The 16,229-nt window shown below is 44.3% G+C and overlaps 1 protein-coding gene across 1 annotated transcript; it reads right to left on the minus strand.

The window, feature by feature from the left end:
- Positions 1–486: 486 nt before the first annotated feature.
- On the minus strand, positions 487–2,706 carry LOC129640200 (melanoma-associated antigen B18-like). The gene is made up of 2 exons (XM_055565421.1): positions 2,644–2,706; positions 487–1,380 (listed from the first exon to the last, which is right to left on the minus strand). Exons 1-2 carry the CDS (start codon positions 2,704–2,706, stop codon positions 487–489), a joined length of 957 nt encoding a protein of 318 aa, XP_055421396.1.
- Positions 2,707–16,229: the final 13,523 nt, after the last annotated feature.

Consider the following 16,229-nt stretch of genomic DNA (forward strand, 5'->3'; position numbering starts at 1 on the left):
AGCATTTACTCTGAAAGCTTCATGATCCCAAATACTTATCTCTAGGATTCTTACATATTTCCAAGTAAAATTCTATTCCAATATTATGTTATCCTGTTCTGGACCATAAGGAAAATACTGAAGTCTTTTCAACTTGTTTACAAATAATGAGCTCTTAGTCTTAAACCTAACAGTAGTAAGCATGACATCCATGACATTAATAAACCTAGATTCTGAAGCAAGATAAACCTTATAAATAGTAGTGAAATTTAAAAATACAAAAAACCTCTACCTTCCTACCTAAATCATCTATTTTTGACTAGATATTATTCATATGGATAAAAGGAAAACATGTATATTTTTTTTAACCTGCACCTAAACTCCCTTACAACTTAAAACTGTGAAGAACATATGGGTTTTGTTCCCCCCTCCCCTACTACCCCACGCTATTTAAGAGGTGGACTGTTCTCTTCCAACACAAAGGGAACAAAGTGCCCTGACCCCTCCCTAGATGTGGGAGGAGCTGTAGGACTTGGCCCTGGTAGGAGCACTGGCTTCAGCCATTGTTGGAACCCTGGCCGCGCCTCTCAGCCCTGCTCTTTCCACCTGATCTCTCAGAGCCTCGTCATAGAGGTCTGGGAAGGAACTCGGGACCGTATCCTGGATCTTGGCCAGAACTTCCAACACCTTCATCTTATTGGTCTCAGCATAAGCTCTCGGGCCCCACAGGAACTCGTAGCCCAGAGGATCACTATTGGGTACCTGGCAGTAGTTGAGGTACCCCTTCTGCACCAAATCTTTGGTGATGAGCTTTCTGGGTTCCCCAAAGACTGAGTGCTTCTTCCCAGCATAGATCCCCAACACACTGAGGAAATCCCAGACCTCCTCCTGGGTGGCACGGTTACCCTTCATAAAGCTGATGCCCAAGAGAGCCATGAGGAGACCAGACTTGGGCAGCTCCTCCTCATCACTTGAACCTTCCTCAACCCCGAGACTGAACTTGTTGACAAGGGTGTAGATGTTCCTGCTGCAGTCGACTTCCTTCAGCTCCAGGCCAAACACCAGCTCCACGTGCTCAGAGGCTCTGCTCAGGATCTCAGGGAAGTGCTGCTCATACTTCCTGCCGATGACTTTCAGCACAGCATTCTGTGTGATGGGCTCCTTCTTGGTGTACCTCTCCAGCAGGAAATCCATCACCATGCTGGCCTTCCTCATCAGAGGATCTTTGTGAATGCTCCCAGCGACCAGGGCTGCCCGGGCAGCATCTGCACTTTCCTCCACGGGGCCCTGGGCACCTTCCTCAGATCCTGCACAGGAAGCCTCTGCAATAGGAGAGCTAGGGGCCATGGCTCCCAGAAGCTCCTGGTGATCGCCAGCAGCAAGGGAGCTTGGGGGAGAACCCTGAGGGACAGAAGAGGGAAAGGAGGGGCACTCCTCTCCTGGGGTTCCAGGAGCACTGGCCTGGGCCTACTGAGTGTCCCCCTGGACCTGGTGGCATTTCCCACGGGCATGATGCTTGTTTTTGTGCTTCGGAGGCATGATGACACAGGTCAGGGACTGCAGTTAGGAAGGCAGGCAACAAGAGCACCTGGAAAAGGATAAAGAAATATGAGCACCCTCACCAGGGAGAGTCGTCCCTGGTTTAAACCAAGTCTGCTTCATAGGGGGCCTTCAGTCCACTTCTCTAGGACCCACAATTCTCCTGTTCGCCTAGATAGCCTGTCCCCTAAGACCTCTGAGGAGGAAGTGAGAGTGAGCCCTGGGGCACAGCCATACAGCCCTGCCTGGGCATTAGAGGGGGGCCTGTGTGGGCTGGCAGGGGAGGCATGTCCTTTCAGTTCACATTCAGAGTTAGGATGAAAAATGGGGAATGACCCCCTAGCACCTGCCCTGATCCCTCTTCTGCTCTGAAGCTGATGCTGCCACCTTCCCTGTGACTCTGGAAATGGAGAGGAGGGAGCGCCCAGCCTCCCACCTAAGGGTCCCGGGACCCGCCCTTCTGTACACAAGCTCTAACCTCCCCACTCAGACCACAGATTCCCCTCCCCATGTTTGGCCGGCAGGAAGCACTGACCACAGGGGAGGGCCCCGATTCGCCAGTGTGTCCGGGAAGATGGTCCTCGCCCTGGCTCCTCCTGAGCCCTGACATCCTCCCTGTACTGACCAGCTACCAACCCCTCCGACCGAGGTGCCCTCCTCCCTCAGTGTCCCACATCCGAGATCACAGCAAGGGTGACCCGCAGCTATTAGAGTTGCCCGGATTCTACCCAGATGCTGGGAGGCCAAATCGTGGGGGGGGGGGGGGAGGGTTTCGTGTGGCTGCCATTCTGGGGTGTGGAGACCCTCAGTCCCCTGCGACGGTCCCTCCTTTAGCTACAGGGCTCTGGGCTTTCCCTCTACTGAGCAGAACTGGAGTCCACCAGCCCCAGACCGAAGCCTTCCTCTCGGAGACCACCTGGGTGAAGTGGATGGACCTGGGGCTTAAGATGCAGGCCTGAATCTTCCAGGGGAGAGCAGGGGCAGGGTGGCTGGGGGTTGTCCAGCCCCCTCTTTTCAGAGGGAAAGGTTTGGTCGTGCCGGACGTGTGTTCCACACTTGTAACTCACATCACCTCACACTTGGACACCTGATGAGACCTGGGAGTCCTCCGTCTGGGCACCCTACACGGCAGTTCTCTAAGATGGCAGCAGCCTCAAAGATGGCTTCGCAGCCCCAGCGTGTGCACATGGTCGTCACTTCCTGTCATGTGGTTCTGTGATCCAGGCAGATAGCAGAGGCAGGGCCAGGGCGGGCGGGGTTCCGGGGGAGCTTCCCGGAGGATTGGCATGTGCACTTTTCCTTGAATCGTCGTGGATCCTGAGCCGTTCCCTGTACTGAGCAGACTCTAAGGGCCTCCCTCCCTCCCAGGCTCTAGCTTCCGTCAGCACCCCAGCAGGAATTGTTTCTGGCCTGGCCGAACAGGCTTCCTGGAGCTCCTGAGAATGACAGTGAGGGCACTTTCGGGCCCCATCTTCTGGGCTCTGTGATGCTCCGTCCACTCTCCATGTCTTCCCTTGACCCCTGTAGGTGGTGGGCTACGTCCAATCTGCTGACCTGAGGCCAAGGCCTCCCATCGAAGACATCAAGTCCCGAGACTCCTGGTGAGAAGTGCACGTACATCTCCTCTGGACCCTTCTGCCTGAGGCTTCCAGGAAATGGCTGCTGCAGGTAAGATGAGCTGAGAGGGAAGGATAGGAGACTGCCTTCTGTGGTGTGGAACCCCTCACATCTCACTCAGGATCTTCATATTGACTGCTGGCAGGGCCTGGAAATCCTTCCCTTTCTGGAATGAATCCACCCCTGTCCCTAACCATGCCCCACACCATCCCAGCAGAGTAAGTGAAGGGGCTTCTTAGCCTGACGGTTCTCACTATGGGCTCTTAGTCGACTGCAGGGGCTTTGCTGGAAAGTTCTGAGGTGAATTTCTGCCCTTTGGTACAATTTTTGGGGTACTAAGTTTTCTCTTTTAGTCCCTGAATGATAGTCTATTAAGGTGATCACTTAAAAGGGCCAGTTGTCATTCACTAACAAAGTTTGTGCTGGTTATTTCATGACCTCTGGGCCATGCTGCCACATCCAACTCAAATTTGTTCCCCATGGTCTTGGCATGGGAGCTCTGAGATGCTACCTCAGATTCCTTCAGTGAGGCTGTAGCGATTCATGGCCCCAGGGCACAGTGGAAGAATCAAGGGCTGCAATTTTAAGCCTTTTCCAGCTGATCCTGTTGTCTTCTTCCCTTGTAGGCTGCACACCCCTTGTCAGTCTCTTAGGACTCCCTCACCTTGACACTCATAGGGTCAAGTTCATTAGAGACTTATTTTGCCTCGGGGATTATGTAGTTTTGTGCTTTTGCTTCTGTTAATAGTTGTCTTTATTCCTTGTATAAGTTTTCCATGGTTTATTCTGGGTACAGGAAACAGCAGCCCATGTTTGATTGTGGTCTCAGCTGGTCTGACTGGAGTAAGGAACATGGACAGTCTTACAATAGGTGCTCCTCATGAATACACATAACATACTATTCTGTTTGAGGCTTCTTTGTCCGAAGGCTGTCAGGAAATTCTTCTCGTTGCCTCTATGTGGATCCTATACATTGTTCTGAGGTTTCTTTGTAGGTACATTTTTTTGGTATGGTTGCTTTTATTTGTGATGGATTTTCTATTACATGATCTAAGTAATTGTTGATTCTTCCAGGCCAGACTCTTGGTTTTGCTATGGTGATCTATTTTATACGAGATAGCTGAAGTTTTTTATATGTTTGAATACTTTCTGTGTGTGTTTCCTAAGATTTTTAATTCGAGGATAAATTCCTATGTTATCTTTTGTTCTTCATTGTTCCAGTCTCTTATTCATTTGGCATTGTTGTATATAACTCTGTACTGGCTATGTGTTCTTGTCCAGATTGTTTCTACATTTTAAATCAGTAGAGCATTTATGAAAAATTTTAATTGGAGGAGAATTGCTTTATAGTGTGTTAGTTTCTGTTGTACAACAGTATGAAGCTGCTCTAAGTATACATATATCCCCTCCATGAGCATCCCTCACACCATCCCCATCTCAGTCCTCCAGGTGGTCACAGAACAGCAGTCTGAGCTCGCTCTGTTGTAGAGCACCTCCCCACTAGCTCTCTCTTATACACATGGTAGTGCATATATGTCATAGCCACTCTCAGTTTGTCCCTCTCTTTCCATCCCTTGCTGTGTCCACGTCTTTTCTCTCCATGTGTCTCTATTTTTACCCTGTAAATAGATTCATCAGTGCCATTTTCTAGATTCCATATAAATGTGTTAATACACAATACTTTTTGTTCTCTTTCTGACTTACTTCACTCCGTGAAACAGACTCTAGGTGCGTCCACCTCACTGCCACTGACTTGTTTGTTACTTTTATGGTTGAGTAATATTCCATTGTATATATCTACCACAACTTCTGTATCTATTCATCTGTCAGTGGAAGTTCAGGTGGTTGCTTCCATGTCCTAGCTATTGTAAATAGTGCTGCAATAAACAGTGTGGTCCGTGAATCTTTTCACGCATGGCTTTCTCAGTGTGTATGCCCAGTAGTGGGATTGCTGAGTCACTGGGTAGTTTATTTCTAGTTTTTAAAGGACTCTCCATACTGTTCTCCATAGTGGCTATATCAATTTACATTCCCCCTCAAAGTGCAAGAGGGTTCTCTTTTCTCCATGCCACTTTAGCACTGATTGTTTCTAGATTTTTTTATGATAGCCTTTCTGGCAAGCGTGAGATGATGCATCATTGTAGCTTTGGTTTGCATTTCTTTCATAATGAGTGGTGAACATCTTGTCTTGTGAGCCTCTGTATTTTTCTAAAGAACAGATTTAGGATTACAGAAAATTTAGCAGATAGTGTACAGAGTTCCTATAGAGCCAGTCTCTTCCTCCACTTAGCATCTTCTCTTATTAACATCTTGGATTGGTTCAACTGACACAAGTTCATTTGTTAAAACTGAGCAGCTAATGTCAACATGGTGTTATTACCTATTGTCCATTGCTTACAATATATTTTACTTTTGTTGTTTTGCAGTTCCGTGTTGTTGCTTTTGTTCAGTTGCTCAGTCATCTCTGACTGTGACCCCATGATCCGTAGCACGCCAGGCTCCCTATTCTTCACAAACTCTTGGAGTTGGCTCAGACTCATGTCCATCCAATCAGTGATGCCATGCAACCATCTCATCCTCTGCTGCCTCCTTTTCTTTTTCCCTTCAATCTTTCCCAACATCAGGGTCTTTACCAATGAGTCGGCTCTTCCCATCAGGTGGCCAAAAGTTTGGAGCTTCAACTTCAGCATCAGATATTCCCATGAATATTCAGCATTGATTCCCTTCAGAAATGACTGGTTTGGTCCCCTTTCTGTCCAGAGGACTCTCAAGAGTCTTCTCCAGCACCACAATTCAACAGCATCAATTTTTCAGCTCTCAGCCTTCTTTACGGTCCAGCACTCACATCCACACATGACCCCTGGGAAAATCATAGCTTTGACTAGACACACCTCTTTTACTAATGTGATGTCTCTGCTTTCTGTTATGTGATCTACGTTTGTCATAGTTTCTCTTGCAAGGAAACAGCGTCTTTTAATTTCATGGCATCTTTTAATTTGGGGCTTACCTCGTAGCTCAGCTGGTAAAGAATCTGCCTGCAGTGCAGGAGATGTGGCGTCAATTCCTAGCTCAGGTAGATCCCCTGGAGAAGGAAATGGCAACCCACTTCACTATTCATGCCTAGAGAATCTCATGGACAGAGGAGGTTGGGAGGCTACAGCCCATGGGGTCACAAGAGTCGGACACGACTTAGTCACTAAACCACCACCATCATCGTTGTGGCTGCATCCACCATCCACAGTGATTTTGGAGAAGAAAATTAAATCTTCCATTGTTTCTACTTTTTCCTCATCTGTTTGCCATGAAGTGTTGGGACCAGATGCCATGATCTTAGTTTCTTAAATGTTGAGTTTTAAGCCAGCTTTTTCATTCTTTTCCTTCACTCTCATTAAGAGTCTCTTTAGTTCCACTTCACTTTCTGCCATAAGGGTGGTATCATATGCATATCTGAAGGTATTGATATTTCTCCCGGCAATTTGATTCCAGCTTGTGTTCATCCATCTGGGAATTTTCATGATGTACTGTGCATATAACTTAAATAATCAGGGTGACAATATGCAGCCTTAATGTACTTGTGTCCCAATTTTGAACCTGTCTGTTGTTCCGTGTCCACGTCTAACTGTTGCTTCTTGACCTGTATACCAGTTTTTCAGAAGGCAGGTAAGGTGCTCTGGTATTCCCATCTCTTTAATAATTTTGCAGTTTCCTGTGATACACACAGGCAAAGGCTTTTACATAGTCAAACAAGTAGAAGTTTTTCTGGAGTTCTCTTGCTTTGCCTATGACCCAATAGAGATTACCAATGTGATATCTGAGTCTTCTGCCTTTTCTGAATCCAGCTTGTATGTATTGATGTTCTCTTATCAGATACTTTTGCAGCATAGCTTGAAGGATTTTGAGCATCCCTTCCTTGCATGTGAAATGAGCACAATTATATGATACTTTGAACATTCGTTTGCATTGCACTTTTTGGGATTGGAATGAAAGCTGACCTTTTCCAGTGCTGTGTCCTCTGCTGAGTGGTCCAAATTTGCTGGCATATTGAGTGCAGTACTTTAACAACATCATCATTTAGGGTTTGAAATAGCTCAGCTGAAATTCCATCACCTCCACTAGCTTTGTTCTTGGGAATGCTTCCTAAGGCCCACTTGACTTCACACTCCTCGATGTCTGGCTCTAAGTGACTGATCACAACATCACTGTTATCTGGATCATGAAGACCTTTGTTGAACAGTTCTTCTGTATATCCTTGCCACCTCTTCTTAAAATCTTTTGCTTCTGTTCTGTCCCTATAGTTTCTGTCCTTTATTGTGCCCATCTTTGCATGAAATGTTCCTGTGGTATCTCTAATTTTCTTGAAGAGAACTCTAGTCTTTCCCATTCTATTTTTCCCCTCTATTTCTTTGCATTGTTCACTTGAAAATGCTTTCTTATTACTCCTTGCTGTTCTTGGAAATCTGCATTTAGATTGGTACACCTTTCCTTTGCCTCTTGCTTCCCTTTGTTCTCAGGTATTTGTAAGGCCTCCTCAGATGACCATTTAGCCTTTTTCATTTCTTTTTCTTGTGGATGGTTTTGGTTACTACCTCCTATACCTTGTTCTGAACCTTCATCTTTAGTTTTTCAGGCAGTCTTCCTACCAGATCATATCCCTTGAAACTATTCCTCACCTCCACTTTATAGTCATAAGGAACTTGATTTAGGTCATATTTGAATGGCCTAGTGATTTTCTCTACTTTCTTCAACGTAAGTCTGTATTTTGCAGTAAGGGGCTTATGATCTGAGCCAGAGTGAGCCCCGGGTCATGTTTATGCAGACTATCTAGAGCTTCTCCATCTTCAGCTGCAAGTTATTCCTTTACTTCCTACTTTTCCATTCCAGTCCCCTATTATGAAAAGGACATTTTTGGGGGATGTTGGTTCTAGGCTGTGATGTACATCTTCATAGCACCACTGGACTCTAGCTTCTTTGGCATCAGTGGTTGGTGCATAGACTTGGATTACTGTGATGCTGAATGCTTTGCCCTGGAAATGAACCAAGATCATTCTGTCCTTGTGCACACTGCACCCAGTACCTGCAGTTCACACTGTTTTTTTGACTATGAGACTGGTCCATTTCTTCTAATGGATTTTTGCCCACAGATACAATGGTAATCTCAATTAAATTTACCCATTCCTGTCCATGTTAGTTGTCTGATTTCTAAAATGTTGACGGTCCCTCTTGCCATCTCCTGCTTGACCAATTTCCATTGATTCATGGACCTAACATTCAAGGTTCCTATGTAATACTGTTCTTTACAGCATCAGACTTTACATTAACCACCAGACACATCCACAACTAAGTGTCGTTTTGACTTTGGGCAAGTCTCTTCATTCTTTCTGGAGCTATTTCTGGGCTCTTCCCCAATAGCATATTAGACACCTACTGACCTGGGGGGCTCAGGTATCTCCCCCTGGTATGATCTTCTGGTATCATATCTTTTTGCCTTTTCATGATGTTCACGGGGTTCTTGAGGCAAGGCTACTGAAGTGGTTTGCTATTCTCCTCTCCAGTGGACCGCATTTTGTTAGAATTCTCCACCATGACCCATCCAACTTCGGTGGCCCTACAAAGCCTGGCCCATAGCTTTTGAGTTACCCAGAGGTGTGATGCACGTGATCATTTAGGTTAGCTTTGTGTGATTATAGTTTTCGTTCTAGAGAATAGGGCATTGGAATTCTTCTGTCTGCCCTCTGAAGAATGAGTTTAAGAGGCTTGTGGAAGCTTGCTGAAGGGAGGGACAGGCTATGAGGAAACCTGGCTCTTGCTCTATTGGGTGGGTAATGCTCAGTAAAGAAATAAAATTAGAAAAGCATAAAGAAATATGTAATTATATCAATATGAGTAAAATCCTTAATGACATTCGTAGCCATTAGTTTGTTATTGAATACCTCATTAAGATTTTGAACACAGAGAGAAATATGTGAGATGAAGCTAATATGGAGGAAGATGATACTTCCCTCTGCCATTCTAGGTTTTTGTGGGTGGTCGAAGAATTAAACTGAAGTGAGACAAATTAATAGGATAAAATAAAAATATAATAACACGTAGACATGAGAGAGACCCAGGAAAACTGAATAACTCATCAACATGGCCAAAGCCCAGAGCCAAAGAGAAAAGAAAATTTTAATGGTAGTTCTTTGGGACCTGAAAGGATAGGAAGACAGTTCACATGGAGATGCGAAAGGGAATGTTGGTAAACGAATGTTTTCTGTGCCAGACAGAGACCCCGGGCCACAGAGTGGATTCTCATCTTTAGGCCCTGCCAAGATTTCGCCACCACACCTTGCCCATAATCTTTGCAGCTATCTCTGGTCATAGTTCTCTTCAGGGAACAGGACCTTTGCCTAAGTTCTTTCAGGCAGTTAGGCCAGAGGTCAAGTTCCTTTCTGAGTCTTTTGGCTTTGATTGTTTTCAGTTAGAATAATCTGTGTATCAAAAGAGACATTTTGAGATGGCATGTTTTGCTCCCCCATACTAACTAGGAAAGTAAAAACAAGTACAGTAAAGAAGAGAAATTTAAAAAGTTATTAATCCTAGTTTCCTTTGTATGACATGTACATTTTGAAAGATACATGTTAACATATAAAAACACTGTGTGAAATAACAGCCTATGAAGGAAAAATCTCATTTACTTTGCATTGTTCTTTGGAACATCAAGGAATGTTTAAATAAAAGTACATTTACACTCACTGTTTAGAGTCAATGGCAACAAATATTTCTTGCAGTATGTTGCTTTACAATGTTATGTTAGCTTCTATTCCATGCTAAAAATAATCAGACATACATATACATATATCCTCTCACCTTGGATTTCCCTAGCATTGAGGACATCCCAGTGAATTAAGGAGAGTTCCCTGTGCTATACAGTACATTCCCAAGAGTTGTCTATTTTATACATAGTATCAATAGTGTGTATCTGTCAATCCCAATATTCTAATTCCTCCCACCCTAACCCTTTCCCCCTTGGTACCATACATTAGTTCTCTATATCACTGTCTTTATTTCTGCTTTGCAAATAGGGTCACCTGTGCCATTCTTCTCGATCCCACATATATACGTTAATTTTCAATCTTTGTTTTTCCCTTTCTGACTTCCATCTCTGTATAACACTCTCTAGGTCCATCCACCTCTCAAACAATGACACAATTTTGTTCATTTTTATGAGTGAGTAATATTCCACTGGGTTACCCTGGTGGGTCAATGGTAAATAATCCGCCTGCCAATGCAGGAACCGTGATTTCAATTTCTGGGTCAGGAAGATTCCCTGAAGAAGGAAATGGCAACACACCCCAGTATTTTTACCTGGGAAATCCCAAGGACAGAGGATTCTGGTGAGCTACAGTCCTTGGGGTCTAAGAATCACATATAACTTAGTGACAAAATAACAAGAATAATATTCCATCGCATATACCTTCCACAGTTTCTTTATATTTGCATCTGTTGATGTACATCTACATTTCTTCCATGTGCTGGTTGTTGTAAACAGTCCTGCAGTGAACATTAGAGTGCTTGTCTCTTTTTGAATTATGGGTCTGTGGTCTCTGTGGCAGAGTTAATGCCGACCTGTAAGAAGGCTTATGCCAAGGAGAACCTCTAGGACTGCTTCTGCCAGTGCCCCCATCCCTGTGGTGAGCCCCAGCTGACCCATGCCTCCACAGGAGACTGTTGAACACTTGGAGGTAGGTCTGATTCAGTCTCCTGTGGTGTAAATGCTCCTTTTCTCTGTGTCTTGGTGCATGTGAGACTTTGTTTGTGCCCTCTCAAGAGTGGTGTGTCTGTTTCCCCTACTTGTCTGGCAGTCCTATAGTCAAATCCCACTGCCCTTCAAGGTCAGATGACCAGGGAATTCCAAGTCCCTTTGTCAGAACCGCAGGCTGGGTTGCTTGATGTGAGGTGCAGAGCTTTCACAATGGTGGGAGAACTTCTTTGGTATTTTTGTTCTCCAGTTACGTACTCAGTGGGTATGGGATTTGAATTCATTGTGATTGTACCCCTCCTATTATCTTGTTGCGACTTCCACTTTTTCTTTGAACGTGGGGTATCATTTTTGGTGTGTTCCAGCGTCCTCCTGTTGATAGTTGTTCAACAGCCAGTTGCAGTTATGGTGCAGGAGGAGATGAACAGATATCCTCCTACTCCGCCATCTTGAAACAGAAGCCTCTGAAATACAGTTTGGAGTAATGAGAGGACAGGAGAACTGGAGGACACTAGGTCTGCCTCAGGCTGGGAGGAGTGGAACAGTGTGGCCTCTCGACAGATGCAGACCAAATGTCTATTTCCAGCTCTGTCACAAGTTGTGAACTTGAGAATATTACCAAATTCATAATCTGCAAAGTGAGTCTTCTAAACCCTATTTTGTAGAACTATTGTAATATATGTGATATTTATAAAGCTCTTGCAAATAATGGATTTCAAAGAATGACATTTATTCCTCTGATAATGACCACAGAGCATATTTTGTGAATTTTTTTTTTTAGTTGCATGAGATATCAGAAATATGTGGCACTTTCAGAATGAACACAGTTCTGCTTCGTAAAACTAAATAAAATTTCCCCATTTGTATATATGCCATTTGAATGTAGAGGAATCTCCCCTGCCTGGATGCTACTCAGAACTTCTAGAATTTGTGTCAAGGACAAAGATCTTCCCTTCCAGTTGCCTTTTCATCCATACCACCACCCCCTGTTTTCATTAATTTCACCAGCACCAAAAGTGTAGCATTCATTTGAAGTTCCCCAAATTATGCTTAAAATAGGTGGTAGACCATTTCTGTAACATAGTGGCCTCTGACCCCAGTGTGGAGACTGCTGTTACAGTGGGTATTAGCTATCTCAGTTCAAGGAAATACCACCCTTCTTTCTGGCAAACACCCTGGAGGCAGTGGGGTTAAATCCCCAGTTTGTGCACTGTGTTTCCCTATACTGGGGCAGGAGCACAGAACCCATTTTATTCCTGTCTCAGGTGGAGATTCTCTCTGTTTTACCCACAGTCTCAAAGTAAAAATCAAGGGTAATCTTCCATTTCGTTCTTCAGGTTCTCAACTTAAACCCCCCATTTCAGGGTCACCCCCCGCCCTCAATTCACTCAGCCTCATTTAGCCTAGCAACCCATCTAACTTCAAATTACCTCCTCAAGGGAACTGCAGTGTTCCAAAGTGCCCACATTCGTCGCCTCAAAGCATTTACTTTTGAATGCTCTAATCTGTAACCTTCTCTCCTTCCCATCCCTTGTTTCAACTTGTCACATGTTCAGGTCTCAAAGGGTACCTCACCATCTGCTTGATATGGCGGCAACTTATAGACACTTAACTTCTATGGACAGTGACTCAGGCTTCTTTTTAGTACCATCCCCAGTTCTGCCATGGAGGATTCCAAGGAGTAGATACTCAATTAGTGGTTGGAAATACGAGTGACAATGATAAAGTTTTTTATTACTAATTAATTTCTCACACAATGTTGAATAAACTCAGGAAATACTTTTACTAAAAAGGAGTATTAAAAGAATTTAACAAAACCAAAAACTTACCAACTTTACTTTTTTTTTTCTTTTTTACTTGACCTAAGTTATTTTACCACAGAGTGTCTTCAAATTTGCATGAAAATCCCTCTTCCATTGCTGTGTTTTTTTGTTCTAGATCACACAGCAATCAAAAGTTTCTAAATTTGCATTATAAAATATAAAAACTTTAACTGGAACCTGATAAACAGTAATAAATATGTGATCCATATCTTGACCAGGGGAACGCTGATTTCCTGTTTTTGTCCTAGCAAAGAGAAAGAATTCGTTAGAGAAACAGAGCAGTTTTAAGTAGCAGTTTTATGAAGCAGAGCAAAATTACAGTCCTGAGAAAGCTGTAATGAAAGCAGGCTGTCTGGAAACCAGAAGCGGTCCTGCCATGTGGTAGGGTCATATGTGTCCTGTGTCATTTGACTGACAAGTTGATGGACAGCTTTAGGTTATATAACTTTTCTCCTAATGTGCAGGCAGTTACCCATAAGTACCCAAGCAAAATCCATGGAGTGGGAGGGAAAACAGAAACCACAGTGCTATTTTTTTATAAACATGGCATCATGAACCCTGGGTTACATTAGTCACCGTTTAGGTCTTGGTGCACCTGTGACACCCCATGCTGGCACTTTGTCTTGCTTGGTCCTGACCTGGCTGGAAACCTAGTGGTGGTCATTGGCCAGAACAGGGAGCCTCTCTGGGTGTGCTCTGACCACCAGTGTTCAGGTCGGGAAGAGGAAGACAAAGCATCCCTGGATGCTAACCTGGCTCAAGTATTATACTCCCAATTAGATTCTGAGCAGGGAACAGCCATCGTTCCCATGGGAAATGGTTGGGAGTTTGTCATGTGATAGCTGTCTCCCAGCTGAGTGCAGAATCTGTATATAGTTGTCCTTTCTGCCTGAGAGAGTGTCTGAGCAAGGATGATATAAATGTCCTTCTGGGTTAACTCAAAAGTCATAGATATCTAAACTTGTCTAGATATTTTTGGGGGTCATCTGAGAATTTTCCCTAATCTTGTTTTATCCAACTGAAATCCTGCATGGAGAGGGGAACTCGGATTCTTATGGAAGTCTGGTGGGCCCTATGACTTCCTGAGGTGGATAGAGTTTAAGGAATTCTGGAGCCCCAGGTTAGAGGGCAAAGCATTGGTGATGGGGAGTGGGAGCAGTGGTGTTCAATGCTGAGTATAGTGAAGAAGAGGTCTACGGTCCAAGAGGCTCCTTCTTTTGCCCAGAAAGAGATCCTGTGAACAGGGCTCAGTGGCGGGCTGATGGTTAGTATCATCGGGAGAAGGGGAAGGGCTTTTGTAGACAAATTAAGCATTGCAAAGCCAGCAGAGTCTACCTGGCAAGTCTTTCAAAGTTCAGAGTTTTTCCTAAAGGCAAGGAAGACTTGGACAAAAGAGACCTTGCTAGAATCCTAAGGGCAAGTCTTCAGCAATGGACAGTTACCCATCTGAAAAGGACATGATGAATGCTCATAAGGGGCTTCGGGTGTCACTGAATTCCCTTATGGACTATTCATGGCTGTGGCATCCCTCACCTGTGATCTTGCTGGGCAGAATGTGGTTCAGTTCTTGCCCCAGGGGCCATTGTGGCTTCCCTGAGTATTGTTTTTTAAGAAATTATTTATGCCAAATATCAAAATGAATCCGCCACAGGCATACATGTGTTCCAATATTGTAAAGTTTAAAAATAAAATAAAAATTTTAAAAATTGGTAAAAAAATTTAAAAAAAGAAATTATTTATGTATTTAATTTTGGTTGTGCTGGCTCTTCATTGCTGCATGTGTGTTCTCTAGTTTTGAGGAGCAGGAGCTACCCTTCATTGGGGAGCACTGGCTTCTCATTGTGGTGGCTTCTCTTACTGTGGAGCACAGGCTCTAGGATGCATGGGCTTCACTAGTTGCAACAAGAAATGGTAAAGTGGAAGAAGTGTTAAGAGATTGCTGTTGTTATTCAGTCTCTAAGTCATGTCTGACTCATTGTGGCCCCATGGATTGTAGCCCTCCAGGATCCCTGTCCATGGGATTTTCTGGGCAGGAGTACTGGAGTGGGTTGTCATTCCCTTCTCCAGGGGAACTTCCCAATCCAGGGATCGAACCTCGGTCTCCTGCCATTTCAGGTAGATTCTTTACCATCTGAGGCACCAGGACAGCCATATTTTGGAAGGTAGCCAGAAAATTTTTAGCTGAATATCTTTTCTTTTCTTTCTTTGTCCATTTTCACCCTATCCTGTAGACACCCTCGGCTTGAATTTTATAAACACAAAGTGGAGGCTTTCATGGCATACAGTGTCTAGATTTGGACACCCAAAGGCAAAGATATTGGGAGTCTAGGTGCAGAGAAATGCAGAAGAATGTGACTTTCATTCTAGTCCTATAAGCCAGTTTAACAGGTCATAGTATAAAATTTTCAAAGGGGTGGCATGGAGACCTCCTCTAGCTGAAACCTATCACATCAGGTTTTGACTCAAATCCACATGGCCAGGACTCTGACCCCCAAAAATCCAGTTTGGGACTTGAACCATGGTCTTTTAATTAGAATCACTCACCTGGTAGCTGGACTTAGGGCAGCTCAGGTTGTTTGTGTCTCAGCACAGAAGGAATTCAGCAAGAGGCAAATTGTTAGGCAAGAAATAGATTAATTTATATAGGATGCTTGTAAGAGATGCAAGCAGGCAGGTGATAGAGCTCTGCTTGGAGGATAAAGTGGAATACATTCTATAGTCAATGGAAAGTGGAGGACTAGGAAAGACTGCCTTCTTTGAGTAGAGGTCAGGCTTACATCACTCCCTCCCAATTCATTTGCAGCAGGAGACTGTCTGACTTTATGAGGTCAAACTTGGATTACTGTAGAACTTCTGCAAATGGATAGAAGGGTCGTGACATTCCTCTTTTACCTAAAGGCCTGGGGAACTCTCATGTATTATTTATGGCTTTATATTTAAACATAAATTTAAACAAACCTGCCTTTTTCCACTGCATTCTGATACCTTTCTTGAACAATGTTAACTTACAATGGTCTACCAATGGTTCCTAGGTTTCTCTACCTCTATTCCCCTCCTAGACTTCTAGATCTACCAGTCTGTTTGTCTGTTGTTAAGCCCTCATTCATGTCTGACTCTTTGCAACCCCATGAACTGCAACACTCCAGGCTCTCTGTCCATGGGATTCTCCAGGCAGGAATACTGGAATGGGTAGCCACTTCCTCCTCCAGGAGATGTTCCAGAACAGGGATCAAAACTTCATCTCCTGCATTGCAGGTGGATTCTTTTCCACAGGGTCACCTGGGACAGCAACCTGTATGCTATGCTATTCTATCCCTGTCGTATGGAGGCATGCTCCCCCAGCCCAGAGCTGTCGTTTCTCATGGTGGGAGCCTTCTAAATGAAGGTCTCCACCTTGGACTCTTGTCTGGAATTTAGTGAGCAATTTTCTTCCCAACAGGTGGAAGGGGAAGTCATACATGTGCAGAAACATTAAAGGAAAACATTTCTAGCAAGGACTTGAGGGGAGGGGCACACCACTTGGATTCGGGCCT

Source organism: Bubalus kerabau, chromosome X (assembly GCF_029407905.1).
Source record: "Bubalus kerabau isolate K-KA32 ecotype Philippines breed swamp buffalo chromosome X, PCC_UOA_SB_1v2, whole genome shotgun sequence".
Taxonomy (NCBI): domain Eukaryota; kingdom Metazoa; phylum Chordata; class Mammalia; order Artiodactyla; family Bovidae; genus Bubalus; species Bubalus kerabau.